At 39.1% G+C, this 25,030-nt stretch overlaps 2 protein-coding genes across 2 annotated transcripts in view; one reads left to right on the forward strand and one right to left on the reverse strand.

Moving 5' to 3' along the window:
* Window positions 1-1,030: 1,030 nt before the first annotated feature.
* On the forward strand, window positions 1,031-8,112 carry PPIC (peptidylprolyl isomerase C (cyclophilin C)). The gene is made up of 5 exons (XM_010561697.1): window positions 1,031-1,209; window positions 3,729-3,903; window positions 4,392-4,485; window positions 6,135-6,319; window positions 7,722-8,112. The coding sequence occupies exons 1-5, from the start codon at window positions 1,031-1,033 to the stop codon at window positions 7,848-7,850; spliced, it is 762 nt and encodes a 253-aa protein (XP_010559999.1). The 3' UTR covers window positions 7,851-8,112.
* A 2,700-nt stretch (window positions 8,113-10,812) lies between these two features.
* Window positions 10,813-25,030, reverse strand: part of SNX24 (sorting nexin 24) — an 87,775-nt gene continuing 73,557 nt past the window's right edge. Inside the window, exons 5-8 of the mRNA XM_010561699.1 lie at window positions 17,833-17,927; window positions 16,668-16,700; window positions 15,689-15,753; window positions 10,813-10,890 (exon numbers count right to left, since the gene is read on the reverse strand). Coding sequence (XP_010560001.1) covers window positions 10,820-10,890; window positions 15,689-15,753; window positions 16,668-16,700; window positions 17,833-17,927 — 264 coding nt within the window. The 3' untranslated portion in view covers window positions 10,813-10,819. The remainder of the gene's footprint in view (window positions 10,891-15,688; window positions 15,754-16,667; window positions 16,701-17,832; window positions 17,928-25,030) is intronic.

Below are 25,030 nucleotides of genomic sequence, written 5' to 3' on the forward strand. Positions count from 1 at the left end.
CCGGTGCGCCTCCGCGGGCGGGGAAGCCCCCCCGGCCGCCGGCCTGAGGCGAGTCGGGATCGGTCGGTCGTGAGGGGGCCGCGGCGTCTCCTCAGCGGGCCCCCGAAGGGGCTTTTTTCCCCTGCCGGCTCCGCGGCCGTTGTCGGCGCCTACTGAGGGTGCGGGGGCCGCCTGGCAGCCTTTTACCCCGGTTTTAGAGTGTCGAGCTGGTCCCTCGCCGGCTCGCTCCTTCCCGGGCCGGATTCCGGGCAGAAAGGAGGCCCCTGCGGGGGTCGGGTTTGGGGAGGGCTCGGACAAGCGCCTTAATTTTCCCGTTTGATAAATGCGTTGTGTGGTTGGTTTGGTTTTTTTAACCCCTTTGGGCATGCCCCCTTTCTGTAGCCGCTGGCACACCTCAAACTTGCTGGTTAGCTCAGCCTGCCCCTAGCTTACAGACAGGGTAACTTTGCGGTTGGTAATTACATCCTTGCTTCTGCCGTCTCTGCCGCCGCCGTAGGCAGCGTGGGGGCTGCGTGCGCCGTGGTGTCCGCGCTGCGCTGAGCAGTGGGCTTTCACCCGCTCTGGGGCTCAGTTGTGCTGTATTTATTTTTGGCGTCCCCCCCCCCCCCCGCCTTTGCTGAAACTCTCGGTGTTGTGAACTGTCACTTTATTGCCCCCTTGTTTCCCGCGCCCTGCCGCGACGGGCTTGGGCAGCTGCCGTGGGTCAGAACCTAAGCCGAACCGCGTCGTCCCTCGGAGCGCGCTGCCAGCCAAGCGGCGTGCCTCGGCCACGCAGGTCTCCGCAGGCGGGACGGGGTTTGCGCCGGAGGCGTGTGCGGTAATTGCTGCTGGCACTGCCCAAGAGACGGACTGGCGGGCCTGGCAGCGGGGCGGGGGTGGACCCGCTTATCGCAACGTACCGGCATCCCTTCCCAGAAAGTTTTTGCTGGTGCAGGAGGTCCGTGTTTGGATAAAGTAGGGATTAGATGTGTCTGCCCCCAACAACCTCTCCACCTGCACTCACGAGGGAGTGCCGTGTTCCTGGTGAAAGATGCCTGCACTGGTGAAAGCGTGGCAGGGCAGGGCAGGGGCAGAGCTGCTCCCTCTGGCGCAGCTTCAGCTTCCTAAGCCACAGGCTGTGCCTTTTTCTCTGAACTTCATTGTCACCATTGTCTACAACTGTCTACAGTTTCTAGTCCGTGAATTTCATTTTTTTGGGGGTGGGGGGTGGTAAATCTTGTAGGCTTTGGCCTCCAAATCATCTTCTGGCAATGTAGTCCAGTTTAATTGTGCCAATTTTCCTTGTCCAAGCCAGTCATAACTTTACAGAGCTCAGCAAATCACACCAGTTTTCTCTCTTTCAGCTTGCATAGTTTTATTTAATCTTTCTTCATATAAAAGGTATTCCAGATCTTTGAGCATCTGTGCTGCCGTTTTCTCTGCCTTTTTCAGGTTGGTTTTACCATTCTGCAATAAAGAAGCCAGAATTACATGCAGCACTCGGGGTGTGAACGCACAGTACAGATTTATACCATGGTGTAATTATGCCCATCTCTTATCCTTATCCATTTTTAATTATTTTTAACATTCATTTTCCTTCTGTGACCTTCACAAGTCCAGAGCCAAACTTTCCATCAAAATGCTCATCAAATCAGGCTCCAGATATCTTTTTTGAGTGGTAGCCAATTTAGGACCCCTTATTATGGCTATATAGTCCTCTTCCACATGTAGTATTTTGCATTTGTTGTTTTATTGCCTGGTGTCTAGGAGTCTTTGCCCCCCCCCCCCCCCCCCGAATAATTGAATACTCTTGGCTGTTTCTTCATTTTGATATACACCATCTTGTGTAAATTATATATAAGTTCATGAGAACCAGCCAGTCTTACTGGTGCGCTCTTTTTCATTTCAGTTGTGAAATACTTACTGCAAATTGTAAATAAGATTAAGTATTTATATAAATATTAATAGGACTGAAAACTTATAATATTTATTTTCTTTAAGAGTTTTTGGTGAAGAATCTGGCCAGATGTTTTTTGAGATTTGAGTTTGCTGTGTTGACCATGCTTACTGAGTTTCCAGAGAACTTGAGAAAATATGTTTAAAAGAACATGGTTTCTTTACACAAAAATGGCATCTAGGGCTAGCAAATATTTCTGTATTTGATCTCCTGGCCAGAAATGTGCACAGACATGTTATGTGGTGCGTAATTAAAGTGCAGAGCTTTCAAAAAATCACCAATCATGTAGCACAGCTATGTGGAATGTTAACAGGAAGCCAGGAACTTACTGTTTGTTTACAAGCACAGAATAACCTGAAGCAATGCTTTTTGGAAGTATTGGGTTTGCTGCTTAAGCGAGCAGCTCTGCCATGAATGAAAGCTTCAGGCTGGGTTAGGTTTACAACATATGGTGGATGTGTCTGCATGTGGTCTGTGCCAGTGTTTGATGTCACTACTATCTGGGGTCTTAGCTTGGTAGCCTTGGTTGTGTTACTTATATATGCTTATATATTTCAGGCAGTCTTTCTACTAGGACAACATTTCCAGGCAAAATAAGGTGTGTTTAGAAAACGTAGGCAGGCAATACCCCTTACTTAGATAACCCTGGTGGCAAAATTCAGAGAGGTATGCTTATAAAAACGTTAAGTTAGTGAAAGTGTGCTGTTAATACTTTGGGAGCCACACATCTAAGTAGTATGTTATTTAGTGCCAAGTGCCAGGGAAATGAATGAGGTGTATCAAAAGGAATTTTATTTTCTTTATAGAGCTTTTATAGCATTAGCCAAAAGTTCAACAGTCAAAACCACATGGGAGATCAAGAAACGGTAGAAATGTTTAGTAGGACAGCGTGAAAGAGGCATTCACGTTGGAGAGACTGTGCCCATTTATTATCATTATTGGACTAATTTCTGAGCGTTGCAGACAAGTAATATTTGGTCAAGTGCCACAAGGAACAGCAAATACCACATAATAGGAATACACGTTGCTGTTTCCTAGAACAGTAATAGTCTTTATGTAACTTTTTCAGAACTTCAAAATGCCTCATTTCCTGACAGCTGTTCCTATTTTAAGTAATTGTTGGAACATTTTTGCATCTTCAAATATGCATTCATATATTCTGAACTATATTAAAATGCTTCATAACTCATTTGCCTTTTTGAAGTTGCATTTTAGCAACACCTATGTTGAAGCTTTTAGGCAATCAGGTGAATAATGTAGCCTGGTTATTTCTCTTATCAGGTTTGAATTCATATTTGGGAAAGCAACTCGTTGCTTGAGCCGTAGGATTTTCTTCCCACTGTTTGTCAATTTAACTAAATTTAGGCTTTCACCTACACTTAATCACATGCATACTAATGCCTAGAACAGTGAAGATTATGAGTGGATAGCAATACTGTTTGTGGGGACTGTCAGTACTGTAGTTCCTTGTTATTGTTCACTACATGGGAATAGCGTCATTGTTCTTCCTTATTTTCCTATTTCATCTTTTCTGTACAGCTTTGAAGATGTGCATTTCTGGGAAAAATCTTCTTGAACACTACCTTCAAACTTGTGATACAGCAGTCTCACTGAGCCCTTAAAAGCAGTAAGAGTCAAAATGTATAGTCACCAATTCTCAAACAGTTTTCTGCATAATCTGATTTCGGTAGCTCTGAAAGGATTTTTCTTGAACAGCACCCTCAGAAATTGAAGGATACTGTTAATACAGACCAGCCAGAAGCAGTTTGTTACCACCTTATGCTTTCAAAAGCTTGGCCTTTTTGTTGTGCTCACATTTTTATCACTTTTGTTGTTTTCATAAAAACGTTCAGGTGTTCTTTGATGTGAAGATTGGAGACAAAGATGTTGGCAGAATTGTAATTGGATTGTTTGGAAAAGTTGTCCCGAAGACTGTGGAGAACTTCATTGCGCTGGCAACTGGAGAAGTACGTTTGTGGTTTTCTTCCACTGTGTACTCAAGTTGGGATTGGGAAGTAAATATTTGTTTAATGCTGTTTCAATTGTGAACTGTCGATTTTAATTCAGTGGAGCTTGTGCAAGAGTGCCATCCCCAAGGCTGTGCACTGGTGCATGTCTTCTCATGTCCTTGGGGCTTGGTTCACAAGATGTAATTACGAGATGTTGGATATCACCCCCTCAATCTGTCCCTGCCATGCAGATCTAGCATGTAGAGGTACTGTGGTCAGATACCAGTCAAATAAAGACAATGGCTTTGATCACCTGAGTAATACCTGCTTTGTGGCAGTAGCCCAGCTCCATTCACCTGTATCTCAGTTTAATTTGTTTCTTGCCAGTATTTGTCTCCAGTGGTGGTATATTCTGTGAAATCTGGCCACGCACTACATGTGTACTTCCATGTGACTGTATAGAATTGGATGTTACATTCATTTAAAGAATTAATTAATTTTCTTAGAGAGGATATGGATACAAAGGAAGTAAATTTCATCGTGTGATCAAAGACTTCATGATTCAAGGAGGAGACTTCACAGCTGGAGATGGATCAGGAGGTAAACATGCTTAGTATCTTACAGGTTCCCTGTCCTTTTTCAAATGTCTGCTGAAAAGATGGGCAAAACAGCATATTCCCTCATTCTTTCAGCTCCCATAAATGAAAAAAAACCCCAAACACTTGTATTGGAGCATCTAGTACTTTTCGAAGCATCTTGGAACACAAGGCTGCAATTATTTGGATTTTCTGATTATAAGTATGTGTAGAGCTTCCTTTGTCCTCAATTTTTGCAGATAGCTCTTTTCTGTCTGTGACTTGTCCCCATTCAAGAAGCATGGCTTTGTGTGGTGGGCTGGAGCCACTTGACCAGCTGAGCTGCTCCTACAACATACTGTCTCCAAAAGACGGATGTCTCCGCCCTTCCCCTGCTCTGGCTTTGTGACAGCGCTCATTCCCTGAGGCACTCATTGATTGCGTGTATATGTGAACCAGTTCGAGTCATCAGCAGAAAACAGTGAAAGCGTGTAGAGGGAAGGCAGGTAGGGAAGGAGTAGGCTGTCCTTTCTGCCCTCGGGTCAGCCAGTTCTGTGGAACCTTCTGAAATGTGCTGTGGGAGGGAATTTCAAATCAGGGGTAGAGAAATTAGAAAATGAGGGTCATGTCCTCTGCCCTCTTTTTTTTCTCCTACTAACTTTAAAACCATAAACTTACTGGTGGTGTGAGTTTTTGCTGTTTGTATCATTTCTCCCTCCTGAGCCTCCAGAAGACCAGTTCAGTGAGCTAAGGAGGGCAATCCCAGTGCAGCATCTCGTGCATTGCATGCAGTCTGGCTTCTCATTTCGTCTCTTCTCTTATGCGTACATTCAATGTTAGTGATTTCCCTGCTGGGACAGAATGGGAAACACACATTCCTTTTCCTTGCAGAGAACAATGGGGAAGGCCAAAATACCAAAGACACAGTTTTAGCATTAAAGGTAGGCAGGGTTTGTTTGCCTGCTAATACTGTTTATTGGGATGGTATCTGATGGTGTTGGAAGCAGTGTACCCATTGTGGTAGGCACAAATAATGAGGGAAGACATCCTTCTGTTTTCAAAGTGGTGATCGTTTGAACAGGACTTAAACGGTTTCCCTTCTGAACAATTTTAGAAACATCAAAATCCTTATGTAATGATTCCATTATTATTATTCCACTCAGAAATTTCACACTGAGTCTTTTAAGCTAACTTCCATTTGTTCTTCATGTATTTAAACGTGTCTAAAGCAATTTCTTATCAGGAGGAGAAGTTGTAAAAGTGAAGACTAAAATTGTCACAAAACATGGCAACCTTATTTTTAGTGGCCATAATTATGTACTTTAAATTTGTTCAACAGGGTGAAGTATACTATTGTTCAGTGCTGTATGTAAGCAGGACCTTTGAAGGTACTCGGCTTGCTTGTTAAATTCAAAGGATAGAGCATTATGAGCTTTAAATACTCTCCTCTTATATGTGGTGTTTTAGCCTATCTTTACACGCAAAATGCTTTCAGTTATGGAATCACTGATGATGGAAGTGATGTTGCTGTACTTACTCAAACAATGAATCTTCAAGTCCTGAATTTATACTTTTGTTTTTCCCTTTTTTAAAAAAAGGGGGGTGGGGGGGGGTTTTTTTTTTTTTTTTTTTTTTTTTTTTTGTTAAGGTTTGCTTTCGTATTTTGTGTCGTAGGAAGAAGCATCTATGGAGAAAGGTTTCCAGATGAGAACTTCAAGCTCAAACACTATGGAATTGGATGGGTTAGCATGGCTAATTCTGGCCCAGACACCAACGGATCCCAATTCTTCATCAGTGTGACAAAGCCTTCTTGGTTAGATGGAAAACATGTAGTATTTGGCAAAGTCCTTGATGGAATGGTAAGCTAAAATTAGTGGCAGGGTTAATCCAAGAAAATCTGGACAAATTCTGCTGCATTTTATCTGTGTTAGTGTAATTTACACTGTTGTGGTTCAAAAGTGTTTATCTAATATGTACATGGTAGAAAATGATAGTGAAGAGCCTGGAACTGGATGATTTAGAACTGAAATAGCAAATGGTGACTGCAGAAATGGAACGTAAATCATGCCTTTGGCTTTCACAGCTCTTGTTTCAGACCACTAACCACTGAAATGAACACTGACATCTTTGCAGATTACAAATGGAGTAAGTTCAGGTCCCCCTTTCACTAACGCTGTTAGCCATGAAATAATTTTATTTCTACAAGCTAAAATCTAATTTTGTAGCATGTACTAGCCATGGATAACACTTTCATTGTTACAGTTTTTAGAAGCATGTAAATATAAAGTTTACAAATACATGTATTCAGATCTGGGGGGAAAAAAAAAAGTAGTTAATTCCCTCAAACCATACACAGCTGCAAAACTGTACAAGGGCCAAATAGAATTTAAGTTCAAAAATGGTTCTTCCAACTGATTATACTTCCAGTAGTCTGGTTTTCCTTTTAAATTATTCCATTTAGTCTGTGTTTTGAAACGAACAGGGGAAACATGACCTGCTGCACTGACCAGTTCTTTGAGGAGTTTGAGAACCTCATTAGAATACTTGCACTGCACTCCCACATTCATATTGAAATCTGTTCTCATGAGCTACAGTAGTAGCTGAAAATTTTTGAGGAGAGACTTGGACTAAGTTTTAGTTTAGTTAGATTAATGAACAGATATCCAAAGCCAGGTAGTCAGTATTCCTAACTAAATTTTGTCCTTTAAAAATACTACTTTAATTAGTTGCCTAGCATGAGGCCCGTAGTTTACCTGTACCTGTCTGACTGGAGGGCTTCGTACCACACTTAAAATCTGTATATGTGTGTGTTACACTAAAGGTAGAAGCAGTCATCAGATTCCTTGAAGCATGGACAGTTATGCTGTATGATTAGAAAAATAATTATTGCTTATCCTTTATGTTCTCTGGATTCACTTTCTGCTCATAGGTTACAGATAGACCCTGTATGTGCTAGGTCGATTAGCTGAAAGGGTATTTTGTTGCCTCTTCATGATATTTTTGTTGGCTGAAAGTTTTTATAGAAGGGCAAACAGCCTTCCATGTGCTTCTGTCAACTGTGTGTGGGTGGTAGAGTGGCACAACTGTTAATAGGGGGTTGGAAAGGCACATGGGAACTCAACAGGGTAAAGGTCTTTGTTCAGAAGTTGCTTAATAAATTGTAATGCTAGGAGCACTTAGTTGTTTACCTGGTACCAGACTTGAGCCACTGGAGTTTCCTTGGCTAAACTGAATTTTTTTTTTTTTTTTTTTTTTTTACAGTCTGTGGTGCACTCAATAGAACTCCAGCAGACAGATGAACATGACCGGCCCCTTCAAGACTGTGTGATTGTGAACAGTGGCAAAATAGCTGTAAAAGAACCATTTGTAGTTGAAGTAGGTGACTGGTGAGAGCAACAGTCAGAATGGAAAGTAAAACTTGAGCACTTTTCTTTAAGGCCTGTTTTTGACTGATCTCAACTATCCATTGAGTTTTTGTCTCAAAACATATGAGGCTATATTTAGACAATACTTACCATTTGCCAATATAACAACTTGATGGAGCTGTCACTCCTTGAAATTCAGGACATACCCCACTAAATACTAGATCTTGCAGAAAAAGTCTTTCATGAAAAATTTTAGAACTACTTCTGTTTTTTCAAGGTTCTCTGGAAATTTTTTGCAATATTTGTTTCTGCCTTTTCAACTGAAAATATTTTTCTGTAACAGTATCAGCATTTTAAAAACAAACAAAAAAAATTAAATACAGGACTGTTTTGAATAAATAAACTTTGATTTCAAATAAATACTTAATGAAGAGTTTTTTTTATTTCCCCCCACAAAGGCCTTTTTTCTCACCTCAGTAAATTCTGCGAAATAAGCAGGGGGTGCTGCTTTCCAGGAAATGAGGTTGTAAGGTTAGAGCAGGGATGGTAAATTTCTCTCAATGTGTCAGATAAAGTCCAGGCTGTCTTTCAAAAACCCACAGTATTCAGATACAATCCTGTAACCGAGAAAGAGCAGCTCTGTCTATTGTTAAATAAGATCATCAGTTAGAAACTGATTAAAATAGAAGAGTCCCTTGTTTTGCAGCACAGTGAATTTTATAACACCAAGCTAATGTTATTTATGATAAAGCTGAAATGCTTTTTATTGCGGTTTTGCTGTACATCAGAGATGCAACTTTAGGTTCATTATTTTTGTAATGCTTCTAAAATAACTCTTAAGCTGACAACTTAACTGGTAGCTTTTAAAGAAGGTCACCATAAGGTACCATTTAAAGACAGCTGTATTTGTTAGGTTCTTTAAGTGAGTTATGTAGTACTCCATAGGAAGATGATGTGGATTATTTCTCTTGAGTTTCCAGTGTTGTAGAACTTGAAGATTGAAGAGTCAATGCCAAGATCTGACGAAGGACTCATCCACCTGCACAGTAGGCAGCATATCACTTAATCTTTGCAGTGACTAGTTTCCTGAAGGGTGTCCTGGAGCCCATGTGAGGCATCCAGACTTTGAGTGGCGCAGGGGAAGAGTGAGTACCTACAGCACAGAGCTTGTAGGTACCTACTGGCACCCCCCTCTCAAGGAACAGGAAAACACAGTGGGCAGGGATTTACCTCGGGTCCTCCTGACATGTCATTTGTTCTTACAAGGGTGCTTCTGTGGTTCACCATCCATACCTGGGGCCTCTCCTGAGGGTAAATACCGACACTTCTTTTCAGAGACCTGTGAGAGGATTACAGTCCTCTTTAAAAACAGAGCTAGAGAAGAATGTGTTGAGGGCCTCTAAATTTGCCTAGTACTAGGCAATCAGACTTGCATTTCACCCCTGTTCACTTTTCTACTAACTGCTTAAAGTAAAAGTCTCTGAAAAGCAGCACTGGGAAGCAGTGTTGGGAAGTAAGAGTGAGAATGCCTCAGACTCCCTTGCCCATATAGCTTTCCACTAATAGCTGAAAGCTTTCCTGGATGTTGATCCTGGAGACAGTGTAGAGAATTCTGCTACCTGAAAAAGTGCTGCAGTCACAGGCCTACCTTTCATACAAGTCCCAGCTTTTCACCAGCCCCAAGCAGCTTTAAAACAGATTTAGTAGTCAGCAGGAGGCAACCCATGCATCTCCAGGATCAGACTTCTGTTGTGTCTAGCTTTGCCATTACCACTTTTATGCAACACCCTTCCTCTGATGAACCCAATGACTTGCTGGCTGTTCAATTACACTGAATTTTTTGCCCCAAGATACACACTTTTTATAAGCCTAGGATGTTCAGATAGCATGGTGCTGAGAGTTTTAAATGAGCAGACACCCAGGTATTTTCTCATGCTTCATGTGGAGTATCTGTAAAACCCATCTCTGATGATACAAGCTCAGAAAAATGTCTTGTTTGAACAAACACCAAAAATACACTGAAGCAGTACATTCATGTTGTAGTAATTTATTTTGTAATGTCCAGTAGCACACAAAAATTTCCAGTTAAACCTGAACAAATACATATATATAATTATATATATATGTATCAGTTTTAGTTTTGTCATTTTACTACGTAATCATATTCTTGCTTTAGCTTACCACAGAGTTGTATGCTCTGTGACTTATAAAATGTTAAGATATGGAATACAGTCTGCAAGTTGATGTGACAAGCAAACATACACACAGATTGGATGTCGTAACTGAATGGAGGTGCATAAATGCCATGTAAAATCTCCTGCTAGATAAAATTATTTCAGCTGAAATCTAGAAAATTTCCTGAGAGTGAGCTATGTATTATTTCAGAATGTGGAGGCATGTTTTTGCCTTAGAAACTCTTCATACACATGCACTGGCTGTTTTCCATCCTGATATTAAAAAGCAGATTCAAAATAATTTAAGAAAAATGAACAAAATACTTTAAATCGCTTTCAATTTCTTCTTGCTTTAATATTTTTTTTTTTTGGCAATTTCTTACACACTCTTCTCAGTGCCAGCACTTTTAATCCATCCACTGCCAGCAATGGGTAATGTGCTGGGAAAAATCATGGTGTAAAAATGTTTAGTGTCATTTATGATAGAAATTATAGAAATAATTAGTAAAGCTTTCAATTCTTTTGAAAGGTTAGGGCAATTCAGTGTATGACTTTCAGCTTTTAGTGTTAAATAGTTAGAGCATGTCAATATATAGAATGTATCACTTAACTTCAATACTGTTGTTTTCATATCTTTTTTTTAAAAGCAGCAGTTGTAGTGACATTGATTTTATTTAAAAAGATATAATGCTTGAACTTAAACTGAGGTTGTGGCTCTTGCTTCTGAGCATAATTTTCACATCACAGAATTTTACTCCTGTTAATTCCATCAAACATGTCTCGGAGACTTGCTTCAGCTTCTTCTAGCCACGCATCACCTCTACCTGGGCAGTAAATGAGGGTAAAATATTCCATGTAGAATGCCTTCTATAACTACGTTTGGAAAGTCATCTGAAAAAAAAGAAAAAAACCCTTGCTTTCTTATCTATGTCAGTAAAATATAAATGTTTTTGTGAAACTTAACTAGGTAAGGCCTTGTATAATTTGGGTTACTGCATCACTCGCTGTTTATCCATGTTGGGGATGTGCTATTAGTAATGCTGTTTCAGCACTAAAGCCACTTTAGTGTAGCACTGGGCATTGCATGAATGCGCTGCCAGATTTGTAGCTTATTGATTTAAAGGGATGTTCTAATACTTAATGCTGCTAGGCTCCAGCTCTTGATCTGAATCTTTTCTCACAAGGAAGATGGATTACACTGGCAATTCAATTTCTAACAAAATCTCAATATACTTGAAGAAATTCCAAGATTGCTACTGGGAATACTTCAAAGCTGTTTTTCCATTGTGGTTTACAGCAATGTTTAGACAGAAGACTTGAGGATGCCTGTACAATCAGAGATGATTATTTGAGGCAGGAAAATTTCAGGCTGTCTAATCAACATAAAGTGTCACGTGTTACAAAAGGCATCCTATAGTATCTGAAGGAAGAAAACCCACTATGTTCTTACCACAGATGTAGAGGAAACTGGCACTTAATTTTCATGTTAAATTCAGCATGAAAGAATTACCTGATAGAGCACAGTAATAGATCCACGCAGAGGAATGGCTGGATGTACATTACTGAAGTGAAAATACTTTTCAAATGCACCAACTCCTGCGTTTTTAATGAAGGGTTCACTTAAATCACTGGGCATTAAGAGTAAGAATTTCTGATGACATCTTACAATCTTAAAATTGCTAGTACACTAGGAAATGGATTTGCTTAGAAGAACAGAGTATTTCTGATACAGAACTTCCACACTAATCACATCTTTCCATCACCTATCAGCCTACAGGATATTCAAAAAGGGGAGAGGCAACTTTCATAAAAATCATTAGATACTTGATAAATTAGATCACCTAATGTGGGTGGGAATTAGGTTTTGCCCCTAATTCTTTTGCTGAAATCATTTTGGAGGTAAAAATAGTGAGCAAAAAGTAGATTTGGACTCAGTAGGAAAAAAAATAATCTATGTTTGCTTGAAGGTGTTACCTCATAGGTATTATACTAAAGATATTATAAACAGAGATATTTTAGGATGTTTTAATGAAATGCAACCTCCATCATAAACAATATATGCATAATTCTCCTCAACTTCTCATAGTAAATCATCATTATAAATTACTTGTTCATATTTTGAATCCAATAATGATTCCTCCAAGTCCTGCAAGCTCAGCTATCCCAAATCACCCTGGTAGAATAACCGTATGCTGTTGTCATTAATGTTATTAAAAATACACTTATAAGGGCAATCTGATGCTTTCCTTCTAAATTAAATGCTGCAGTTCCAGAGACCAGTTTTTACTGGTTCTTCTATAACATACAGTATATATAGGAAAATGAGTATTGATTAAAAAGATGATGCAACTTTACAGCATCAGATTTACTGTGAGGCTTTGTTGCTTAAAAAAATCAAGCATATTAATTAATTTAAGTTAAATGTATAAATACATCGAAGCAGTCTTGCAGATCTATGATATACAGCTTAAAGAATTGTCAGAACAATTTTCAAACAAGTGACAGTAAATCTGAGATTCCATTTTTTAGCTTCTGAGGTATCATATTCAATTTGCAGAATTTTAGATTTTTCCTTCATTTTTCTTCAGAATAGTAAGTAACTGGTTTTTTCCACCCCCTCAAAAAGAAGTAGCCACTTTACACAAAAAAAGTGATGTGCTCATGCGCTCAGACTGTGTTAGATACATCATGAAAAAGTGACTTTGAAAATCAATGTGGTATGTAACTGTGAATCTTATTTTTGGAAAGTTGCCTTGCAACTCAAAAATGCTTGAAGTCCAGTCATTAGAATAATGGCAAGACTATATTTTATGAAGACAAGTAACAGTGCAATGAGGGGAAAAAAAAAGTGATGAGTATTATGTTTGAAAAACAAGTATTTATTTCTTTAAAATCCCACAAATACACAATTTCCTATCTTACAGGAAGATGTTAACACAGGCATTCCTGTATCCAGGAAAGACAACTCCATCTCTGATTCAATCAACTGTCACAATTCACCATCTTCAGAGAGTACACACAATGAATGGTTAGTTGCTAATGGACACTTAATATTGGCCATAGTTTGAACAACCTTGGCTGCTTTTTACAAAGGAATCAGAGTCTATTAAATTAAGAACTGATCTGAGAGAGAAAATTTTAGAAAGCTCATCTGTATTTTCTCTTTGCTGCAAACTAAAACCAAGAAGAATTAAAGGCAATGGTATTTGTGTAAAAACTTTGTTTCTTTCTAACTAGACTTAAGTCAACTTGTAGAACCTCTAGACTTACAGCTTGGGTTTCTGCCTTTTTAAAACTACAACTCACATTCTAATTTGTGTTTTAATCCATTGTTAAAAAGCATAACTTGCAAATAAATTTGATGTTTTAGGGTCTTCAAATACAAAGAATATTCACCTAATTCTAAATATTGTGTGTCAAGGCCAAAAAATGCCTTGGCAAAAGCCTGAAAAGTCCTTTGTTGCAGATGTCATTAATGAGGCCTACTTAATATTTAAATATGTCACGCATTAGAAGAGACTTTTATCTTACTCCAAGTAAAGCACTACTTAAAAGAGTAGTTACAAAATTCATTATAAAGTTGCTAATGATTTCAAGAAAAAGAAGCTTAGCTTTACTCAGAGCACACATTAGGGAAGGAAGATAAATACCATCATAGAACCGCAAAATCTTGAAGAGAAGTCTTAACAGCAAAACCTTACATGTGGACACAAAACATTAAGCGCTGTCTTCATTCTTCAGGATAACTGTATATGAAATCCATTTTCTCTCTTAGGAATGGTATGGAATTAAACGATGTTCATAATTTACACCCTGCTCTTGAGGAATCCAAGTTTGCAATTACAAGGAGCATTGAATAATAAGATTAAGACATGCAATGTGGCTCACTCTCAGTACAGGCACTGTCTCGACCAACTTTTAGACAGAGGTAACTCTGTGGGTGCTTCTGCATTACTGTTGTCACTTGGGTCAGGAGTCAACTTGTGAAGTGACCATATCCCCTTACTCTGCTTCAGTTCATTGATTTTGTGATTTGCACTCCAGCCTCAAATGGGCATTCAGTCCACATGACCAGATTAGTGCTAAGTCAAAATAAAAACAAAAGGACTCTGTAATATGTCTTTGTCCTGGTTTCAGCTAGGATAGAGTTAATTTTCTTTCTAGTAGCTGGTATAGTGTTATGTTTTGGATTTAGTATGAGAATAATGTTCATAACCACGTCAGTGTGGTTGTGTTAAACCATGACAGTCTTCTAACATGGACCTCGGTCACACAGGACCTCTGCACTCAATGTTTCACTCTAGAACTACAACTTTAAGTTCAGTAAGACTCCATAGGGTTAATGCTGTTGGGCCACACTACTAGAGTGGACACTGCCTGCAAGAGAGACTATTAACCATCTCAAAATACATGAGCCTAGTCCCTATGGTTTTGAAAAACGGCTTGTAAAAACAACCGAATCACAGAACAGTTGCAGCTGGAACAGATAAGTGGTGGTCATCTGGTCCAACCCCCTGCTCAGGCATGGACACCTACAGCCAGTTGCCCAGGACCACGTACAGATGGCTTCTGAGTATCTCCAAGGATGGAGACTCTACCACCATTCTGGGCAACCTGTGCCAGGGCTTGGGCACCTTCACAGTGAAAGAGTGTTTCCTGATGTTCTTGTCCTGCCACTGGGCACCACTAAAAAGAGCCTTTGTCTTCTTTACACCCTCCCTTCAGGTATTTATATACAACTTCAGAAAATCTCAAGGAAGTACACTTCATTGGCCAAGAAACTACAGCAAATAAGTGTTCTCTCCTAAATTTACTGTTAAAAATGTAATGATTTTCCAAGCAGCTCAACAACCTGACTCTTGATTTCAACACAGTATTTTGTAAAATCAAACAAAATGCCACATTAAAAAAAAAAAAATCTTAATTTGCAGCTCTGGGAGAAAATTCTCCCTTGAAAGTGCATTACATTTTTAATACAAAAACTAGTATAAGTAACAGTTCGAACAAGTAAAATGACAAAACCAGGAAGAACACACTATTAAAAATGATATTTTTTTTCCCTGCACTTACTTAATTTAAGACGGAGGGTAAGTTCTCTGAATTAATAATGCAGAGAACTTTCTATAAAAAAAGGGGATTATAACAAGCTATTTCAAACTCTTTTGAACCATGTATTAAGAGATGAAGGCTAATGTAAATGTCCTGTGAAACACATCAATTATACTTAAAGTATACATTCTTTTTTTTTTTTTTCCTAAAGAGCTCTAGAGGTTATAAACGATAAGAAATAGTAATAGTCCAAATGGAAATACAAACATGCTCGTAGTAGATCGACTGGTGTTTAGGGAAAAAGCACTTACAAAGGACTGGGCCTCTAAGTTCAAATCCTTCAGGCAAAACAGACCAAAGGGTCAACAAGAAAAGCAAAGCAATTTTCTTTATCTTTTGATTTGAATTCTCCGTAGGTTTGTCTGAGAGAACAACTGGGGGAGAAAATTCCACCCTTTTATAAATCACCCACCCCACTTAGTGTTTTAATGGTTTCTTACACAAGAACTATCGTTTTATTGGCAGGTTATTAGATTTTGGACCAGTGTCATTTGACTAGGCTGGTATTAATAATAATGTGGTTTATGCAGTGCAGGGTCAGATCAGTAATGCGCTGTTAACAGATGACAGGTTTGATTACCGTTGGCTTTAGGCAAGACATATGGATCCCTTAGGAACAGCAGCACAGGCTGGTGGGACAGTTTGCTGGAAAGGTCAAGAACAGGGATGTCAGTATCAAGGGACAGCAAACAGAATATTCTACAAACTAGCTTTGACAAAGTGAGGTGGTCGAGCCTTGCCGGTGCGTTTCTGCACACCCACGCTGCCCAAAAAGGGCAGGCTCCATCTCCTGGGAGTAAAGCTGCCTCTCAGCCACACACTGAAACCCTCAGTGTGAAGCTGGAGGTCCAGGGGCTGCATCTAGGAGGGGCGGCTTGCAGCTGGCTTTGAGACCTCCCGATCCTGCTCTGCTCCCTGGTACTTGGTGTAATGCAGGCTACAAAATCACCTACAACCAGGCTCCATGGTCTACAGGCTCTTCAGGCCACCAGACAGACTCAAAATTTCACCACGTTCTTCCAGCTCTCAAACTGGTTGCTGTACACCTCACCCATGGAGAGAAAGTCCTTGGATGCCCCTTACAGGGCTGTCTCGCACCCTGGATATGGTAGAGACATCCTCCCCCAGCCAGCACCAGCCCTCTCCACTCTGCTCTGTAGATACACATACCGAGTAGTGCAACCAGATACCTACAAAAATCTATCAAACACAGAGGGGAGAAACCAAACCTCTAATTCCTTCTGCTGAATCTTCTTGCTACAAAAAACCACACTTTGATGGGTAAAAAACATTCCCAGAAATATTTCAGAGCTAGTAGTATTCTATTATGGTTTTGTAAGGAGTTTCCCAATACAAGTGTAAGGATGCTCAATTCACTCTACAAATGGATGGATCTAGCACAGCAGATGAAACTAGCCATAATATTTAACAAGCACATCTAATTTTAATGCTAAACCACTGCTATTTCGTCATCTGGAAGGAACAAATACAGTAAATGCCAATAATTTCAAGTAGTTTATTAATCTGGTATCCTAAAAAAGAGTAGGAATCAAGCTCACCTCGATTCTTCAGATTCTGTTTCATCAAAAGAGCTGCAAGTAAAGTGAGAGGAAACTTTGGTTACAACAAAATTAACTCTACAATAAAAAAACCCTCCAAATCCTTTAAGAGCCATCAAAGGGAGCGACCTTTTTTCTGGTCAATAGCTGCATAATGCAGTGTGATGAAATGAATGTGGGAGATTATCACTTTACAACAACCACTACTTGGAAATGACAGCATCCATTTTACTGTAACAGATTCACAAACATACCTACCTATCTATCTATCTATCTAAGAAGTGATGGGGTACGGTCCCAACGAGGGTATTGGCTGATGTCATTAACTACAAGTCTGTTAGCTTCTGAATCACTCTGGAGACCGCCCTGGGCCATAGACACTTCTGAGTGTAAGAGGGCCTCAAAATTATCTCCACTTTTTTCAGCCCACCTTCTCTCCACTGCAGATCCACACAGCCTCCCGCAAAGTGGAAAAGGGCCACATAGCTTTTCTGGGGAGCAAGTTGTGGTAACGCTACTGGACTATCAAATACGTTAGCTTGGATAGCAAAAGAAATTATTCTCCCTACAAAGCTTAGAGCTGCAGATGATAAGAGAGCTTCCAGTTACACTGTTTTGGGTATTTCCGTAGTCATTACACTCATCATACTAAGATTCCCTTCTCCCACCCCGATCAAGAACCCTTCCCAGGGGAAAGGCAATGGGGCCATTGGGGTAGATGTCATCAGAAAGGTGAAAGACCCCATTTTCAAACACACAGAGGGAGATCATAAAAAGACCAAAGAATTAACTTCTATTTTGTGCAGATACTATGACCATAAAACACATGCAAAGGCTTTCTATGCAAATTTAATGAGCATGTATGAATATCTTACATTTCAGTAGATACTTCAAGATCTACGAGAAAATCATATTTTTCTCATCTAAACTCTCCTTTGCTTTCCAAGAATATTACATTAAACCTCACTTTAGTCTTTGAACAGGCTGGATTTATTTTACCACCTTTTGGGGATATATAAACATACTTAAACATGAAGCTAATGCCCATTTATTTTACAGTGTTAGAGTTGGCAGCAAGGCCATTTTAAGTCAATGGAATTGCATCAGCACTGAGTGGATATGGGCCTTTTGGCCTCCACGTATTTTTCAGTAAATGAGAGCTTACCCACAGCTTTCTGCTTTTGGCAAGGTAGGTACATGGCGAACGTTCAAGAAATCAAGAAATATTTTAGGGAGCTCTTCATTTTCTAAGATGACTGTCTGTGAAAAAAAAAGAAGGAAAAAAAGGCACAATCAAAACCCAAGATTTTTTAGTATTTTAGATATCACACACTTTTATTCAAGCTACCAAAACATTTCCCACTTGCAACACTTTTCAATTCTTCTCCAGTTTTTTTTACACCTATTTTGCAGTGCTTCATTTCAATAGGAAAACCACATTTCTTAATGAATCACATATAAATACATTCAGCTTATGCTACTATACTCTTTTTCACCTGCCATCACTGGTGCCAAGCTAGCTGCCTCTCAAGCAGAGATGTCTGATTCTGGAACTAAGTTATTGGCACACTCATTTGTGAATAAAATTCTGTTTATTTGAAACATAAAATAAAGCAGCTACAGCTCAGTGCTTTCACGTTCACCTCACAGAAGACTCCTGTTTGGCACATCAGTGGAAAAAGGAAGTCTCCACTTTGTGCAATTTTATTAATGCATGCCTTGGTAAATGCTAACAAGGGAAACTCTTTGCTTGGCTTGACAGATCAGCTTACAAGGTACTCCTTATATCTGTGCTGTGAGTCCTAATGACAAAGCTCCATGCAAAGAGCTGCTGGCTAGACCTGCCACATTCTTCCACAGCAATGGTGTAACAGCCTGACTCCATCCTCCTTTGTTTTTCCATTGATGAGATGATTTACAATTTTCAGTAAATTAATTGCAAGTACACTTAAAAATATGTAGCAAATAAATGAGATGCTTAGGTGCGTGTTCATCATGAAAGAATGACTTTTAAAGGAAACAATAAATCTCTGACAGTTTCATAGAAGCAGACCAAAAATAATCGTTGATCTTTAATTTTCATGAGGCAAACAAAATAGTTCATAAATTCAACCAATGTCTCACCTGAAAGATTAAGCCCCTACTGTTCATACTGCCATATGTTCTGATAACACCTGTACTTCACATGCCAAGGAAAGCCACAAGCTCTTCCCTAAAGAGCTTTCCTTCATAAAAGCCTGATCTGGAGTGAACATATGCATGGAAGAACCTTCACTAGATTTATAAATAAAATGACTTGTACAAGTAAAGCTATCCATGTTCATCCTGTTCATTTTCACAGCCTATGTTAGAAGAAACATTCGGGAGGTAACTTACTCCTGTGTGTGTATTCTTTTACACTGCAATATCACTAGGGAGATGCAATGGTATGTAGAGGATAACAGGATCACAAAAAAAATAAGATTGGAAGAGACATCTAGAGGTCATCTAGATTTTATAGCAGGTTTTATAGCAAATGGTTTGGTTATTTGTGTAATGAAAACCTAGACAGTGTAAAAATTGCATAAGATGTGCATAGACTTAAAGAGAGAAACACATTTGAAAAGAAAGATATTTGAGGACTGGTTCTTTTTTATGTTACATTTGCAAGTCTGAATTCAGAGTCTACATTTCTTCAACAGCTGAGGCTATCACTAACAAGTTTGAAAAAAAGAACTGGGAAAAATGCAGCTTTTGAACTTTTCTGTTCTAGATTTTAACTGATGTAACAAACAGGGAGGTCTGAAATGTTGGCAAGTGTTAAGCCTTTCAGTTCACCTCTATATGAAGATGCTGCATTAAAAAATGCCACTTCATTTGCATTCTGCAAAATCAGCACTCTGCTGCTGCAAAATTTGTCCTGTTCTGCATTCAGGTTATGCACAGAAGGAGTGGTGGAGGTGGATGCATATTCAGAAGGTGCGTGAATTGCATAACAATGCGTACGATTTGCTCAAATAAAACCACCTTACTAATTATATGCAATGAAGAACTGCAAAAAGTTGTATAAACATGTTTAAGGGCATCCAATGCTTATATGCAACCTCATACTTAAACTTCCTGACAGCTCTTTCCAAAAGTTGAACTGCCTGTTGGGGCTGCTGAACAGAACAGTGATTGTCAGGGAAGAAGAGAAGGATACATCACTGTATAAAAGGAAAACTCCTGACAGCTCTTACAAACCTATTTGTTTCTACTTCCACTCACTCCAGATTAATATCTCATTCTATTTCTTTTAGGTTTTTTTCATGACATCCATCAAGTCAACCCAACCCCTGCTAACCCTGCCCTGACCAAATCTATTTCACAAAAAGGCGTAAGCAAATAGCATCTGTTTTAGTGATCAATAAACTTGAAAATGTAGAATTTGCAGAGAAGCAAAGGTAATTTTGCACTGTACTGTATTTTGGATGCTGCTTCTGTTGATTTGCAATTTTGTCATTTCCAGAATTTTATGAAGTGAGGACTGACTGCATTGAACAAAGGAGGATTTTTTCAACTGATGTAACATAATGTGACATGCATTTTAAGGAATTAAAAAATAAATGAAAGTACAAGTTAATTATACTAATAAGGGGACAAATTATCTTCTGGCTTGACTTCGTTGGCTTTGATATAAAAAAGGGCTAGCACATAATTCAGATGTTTAATATACATTGTAGAAACCAAAGAAAAATAGAAAAAAACCTGGGAAAAACAACAATGACAAAAAAACCCCAGCCACACTGTATTAGGTGTGTCTGTCTAACTGCATTTCCTGCCTCTGGTGGTGGCCCAAAATGGATATCCAGAGAAAAATGTAAGCATTCTCAACTTCCTATTTAAGTTGTTCAAAAAAATACTCTTAAATCAGAAATAAATGTTATCATAATTGGTTTAATTTACCTGGAACAACCCATAACACAACAGATCTTTTACTTCTGACTGAAAACTTGTAAGAAATACATATTTTGCAAACTTGGTGATCGTCTTTAAATAATAGCTGAGCAGAAAAGGAACCAGCAGGTAAAGTCTCTAAACCACTACCTATAATTTGTGATGTAACATGCTCAGACATAGCCTTTGTTCAAGTGAATATATGATATTGGCTTGTAAACATGACTACTACCTTGTCTGCTCTGCAGTCAGAAACTTAAAGATCTGTATTTTCAAAGAAATAAAACCTTACAATTAGTTTGTTAGTAATGTGAATTTCTAATAAGTCCAAATTCTACCAAGCTCATAGCAATGAGTTTCAAATATGGGCCCCACAGTGCTAAGTAGACTAACTTAAGAAAAAACCCAGCATGTGTATTTCCTTCCTAAAATAAATAGCCCCCCCCCCCCCAATAAAACACCTAACACAACCTCTGGTAAGTGATTTGGGAAGTGACTCTAGAAATACATTTTTCAAAGGCATTGATTTCAGCTGAACTAAGAGTATAAGCACCATATTTTCTCAGAAAATCATAAAGGGTGTTTATCTGTTACTGTCACACTTTAATGAACTACTCCGTGCTTCAGGAAAAAACACAAGGGAAAGCCTGATGTTTACATCAGCAGAAATGTCTTTTTCATCGAAAGGGTGCGATTATTATTATGTAACACAAATCACAAAAATCCCAATTTTTCTACCTTATCAGTTTCATAAAATCATGTTCCCTAAGGATGCCATTGATTAGTTGCACATGTTCTTTCAGTGACATCTGAAATACTTAATTGTCGGTTATCTTTTCTCCTTCAGCAAGTAAAATATAGTCACAAAATTGCAAAGGGACTTGTTCTGCCTTAACCTTAGCTAGATGCCATCATGCAGTGGAAAACAGTGGTAAAATATCACAGGATAATGCTCTCCAACAAGGGAGACATATAAACAGCATAATGATTTCCCACGAGTTTCCTTTTTAGAAAATTGTCACTAAAGCCAGGGTAAATGGTGACATATCTTCACAGAGGACACTGCAAAATCGAACACTGGCATTCTAGTTAGGTCCAAACCTACTCATCAGCCAATTATAACAGTAACTGAACATCTTGCTGAAAACCTGAACGAGACCATTTTGCTAACCTTAGGAGATCATGCCACAGGAATGCATCATTTTCACAATTTTTATTATTGTTGTTGTTTTTAATGAAATAAGATTTAAAATTAATTTCTTACAATCATCTATCATACTTTCTCAAGGTTGCTGGAACAGCTGTTGGAGGGGGAGAAGTGAGTGGGGATGTGAGTTACAAGGTTTTTAAGAGTCCTTACAGACTTTTCCATTCAATCGGGTTTAGTTTGAAATGCTGTACTGTTAGGGTGAAAAAGTTCATGACAGTTTTTCCTCTCTTCACAGGGAAAGATGCTTCACAATACCTAATTCAGCGGTGCAGCTAAAATGGGGGAGAAGAAAAATCAATACCTACCAGCTACAGTAAGTAGGCTGGAGTGTCAGTCTCCACTGGGACCAACCCCCCCCCATCTTTTAGAACACTTTAGAGTCTATATTCTTCTATTAACCTGCTTTTCCTGAACTGCGTTACACAGTCCCATGAAATGATAAAAAGGTTACCAAAAGAACACATTAGCTAAAAACCAAGTAGACAAAGGAACCAGACTTCTAAGAGCAAGCTTTCCTTTTTTTAAAGTAATAGCAGATAAAATGTTTTATATTACCCATTGTGAAGAACCATGAAGAAACTCAGTCCCTTCTTCAGTGAGGATGTTGTTACAGGTTATCAACATGAATTACTTCTAAATAAGTTGTCACTTAAGTTATCGTAGTGAGGACTCTCCACTTTTCATTACTACCAGAAACATTCAGTGATAGGCAGTTTTGTAAGAACAGGAGCAGGTTATCAAACATGCTTAAAACTCTGTATAAAGATACAAGAAGCACACAAACACACATACAAGGACACAGAAGTGATGTTCTATATGAAGTACGAGCTAGCTAACACTCCCAGGCTGCATATCAAAGGGAAGTGAAAACTAAGAGTGACATCTACACAGTGGAGCTTGAAATGGAACAAGGTATGTGACTGTAGGTATTATATACCAAAATACTTCCAACAGGGATATGTACTATCCAGAAGTTAATGCAAAGTCACAAAACTTAATTAAAAAAAAAAAAAAAAAAAAGAAAAAGCGCAGAGGGGAATTGCAGCTCTGAACCTCAAGACTGGAGAATAGTAGAAAAATTCCTGCACCAACTTTCAGATCAATTTGTTATACTTCCAGTGAGCTGAAAACTCACCAGATATCTCCTGAGTGACAAATCCATCTATCGCAGCATTCTCAAGCTACACAGAGGACGAATGAACTAGATGGAAGGGAAGCCCAATAGGTGAAATGACTGCTGGATATCACTGAAAATATGTATGCAGAAATTCATGACAGTGTCTATAAGCTATTAAAATTTTTACTTTAGCCTTACCTAACCTAACCTTAAAGCACTTTACTTATTTTGATTAAAAATACTAATAAGTAAGTTTTAAGGTAGTGAGTACTTTAGTTAGAAAACTAGTTAATTACACATTTACACTTCCAACTAATATTTAACTACTAAGTGCAGAGCGGATTGACTTGAGGCTAAGTGTACAAATATAACCCATTTGGTGTGAAAAATACAATATTGATTTTTTTTCAGAAAACTGGGAACATAATGTAGTGGGAGCAAACAGTGAATCTCTCTGCAGCAAAATAGAAGACTAGCCCTTGAAAGATTAGAAACAAAGTGCAACAGACTACAGTTCCTTTGAAAAATAAAAATGAAAGGAAGCAGTCAATATCATTTCCTGAGACACTGCTCAAAGGATTGGAGGTTAAGACAAAGCTGGATGAGAAATGAAGAAATCAACAGAGCAAAAGGAAAAGCAGCAGAAGGGCAGGATGAGTTAATGATATTAAAAAAAGCCAGTAGAGACAAGAAAGGCTTTTAAAACTGAGTAACAGGAAAAGTAGTACAAAGAGTAAGCAGATCCATTAATGACAAAGAAAGACACCAAAAATAAACGTTGATTCTAAAATGGCTGAATTGAAGTGTTTTTTTAAAAGTCAATGGACCACTAAGACAATGGACAATTAACAAGTAATTAAGACCATGTCAATAATGCTGCTGACAACAAACAGGTGAAGGAATATCTTAGACAATAATACATACATCAATCAGTAGATCCAGAAACTACACATTCTAGGATGGTAAAGAAATTACGTAGTTATGCTTGGAAAAGTCTTCTCAAGGGTACAGGGGAAGAAGGTCTGGAAAACAGCAACCACATTTACAACTCACAATACAACAACAGGTAAAGCAGAAGAGGTTTAAACTTGCAGTAATGTCTTCTGAAAGCTTAAAGAAACTAAATACAAATATGCTGTAATGAAAAAAAACCCCAACATTCAGGCTGCAAACTACAGCACCTGGAAAATCTGGAAACTGGAAGGTTTTTTGGTTTCTTGCACAGTCAGATGCTGCACTCCTCCTATGCTGATCCTTGTGCACTGAGGAAGTCGGATGGGAAAAAGAAGCAAAAACCCGCAACAGTATCTGATCAGGTAATTAAAGACTATAATAAATACATACTCTACTTTAAGGTGAATAAAGCTGGTACTAAAAACGTCCGTTCTAGATTTTCCAAGTTTGCAAGTGTTTCTTCAGTCCTAAGACTGTTCCTCCAAATATCGGGGTTTAGTGCATGTTCCTGTCATCTTAGTATGTGATAGCCCTTTCTTAGAATCATTTAGGTTGGAAAAGACCCTTAAGATCATCGAGTCCAACCATTAACCTAACACTGCCAAGTCTACCACTACACCGTGTCCCTAAGCACCACATCTACAAATCTTTTAAATACCTCCAGGGATGGTGACCCAACCACTGCCCTGGGCAGCCTGTTCCTGTGCTTGGCAATCCTTTCAGTGAAGAAATTTTTCATAATATCTAATCTAAACTTCCCCTGGTGCAACTTGGGGCTGTTTCCTCTCATCCTATCACTGGTTGCTTGATAGAAGAGACTGATACCTCGCTACAACCTCCGGTGGTTGTAGAGAGCGATAAGGTCTCCCCTCAGCCTCCTCTTCTCTAGACTAAACAGCCCCAGCTCCCTCAGCCGCTCCTCGTAAGACTTGTGCTCCAGGCCCCTCACCAGCTTGGTTGCCCTCCTCTGAACACGCTCCAGCACCTCAATGTCTTTCTTGTAGTGAGGGGCCCAAAACTGAACACAGTACTCGAGGTGCGGCCTCACCAGTGCGGAGTACAGGGGAACAATCACTTCCCCGCTCCTGCTGGCCACACTATTTCTGATGCAGGCCAGGATGCCATTGGCCTTCTTGGCCACCTGGGCACACTGCTGGCTCATATCCA

This window comes from Haliaeetus leucocephalus, unplaced genomic scaffold, assembly GCF_000737465.1.
Source record: "Haliaeetus leucocephalus isolate CR32 unplaced genomic scaffold, Haliaeetus_leucocephalus-4.0 Scaffold150, whole genome shotgun sequence".
NCBI classification, from domain to species: Eukaryota; Metazoa; Chordata; class Aves; order Accipitriformes; family Accipitridae; genus Haliaeetus; species Haliaeetus leucocephalus.

Coding starts and splice junctions, on each gene's coding strand:
- PPIC (XM_010561697.1), top strand. CDS start 1,031: ATGCCTGCACTGGTGAAAGCGTGGCAGGGCAGGGCAGGGGCAGAGCTG. Junction 1,210..3,728: donor TTTTTTGGGGGTGGGGGGTG/GTAAATCTTGTA, acceptor TGCTTTCAAAAG/CTTGGCCTTTTTGTTGTGCT. Junction 3,904..4,391: donor TTGCGCTGGCAACTGGAGAA/GTACGTTTGTGG, acceptor TAATTTTCTTAG/AGAGGATATGGATACAAAGG.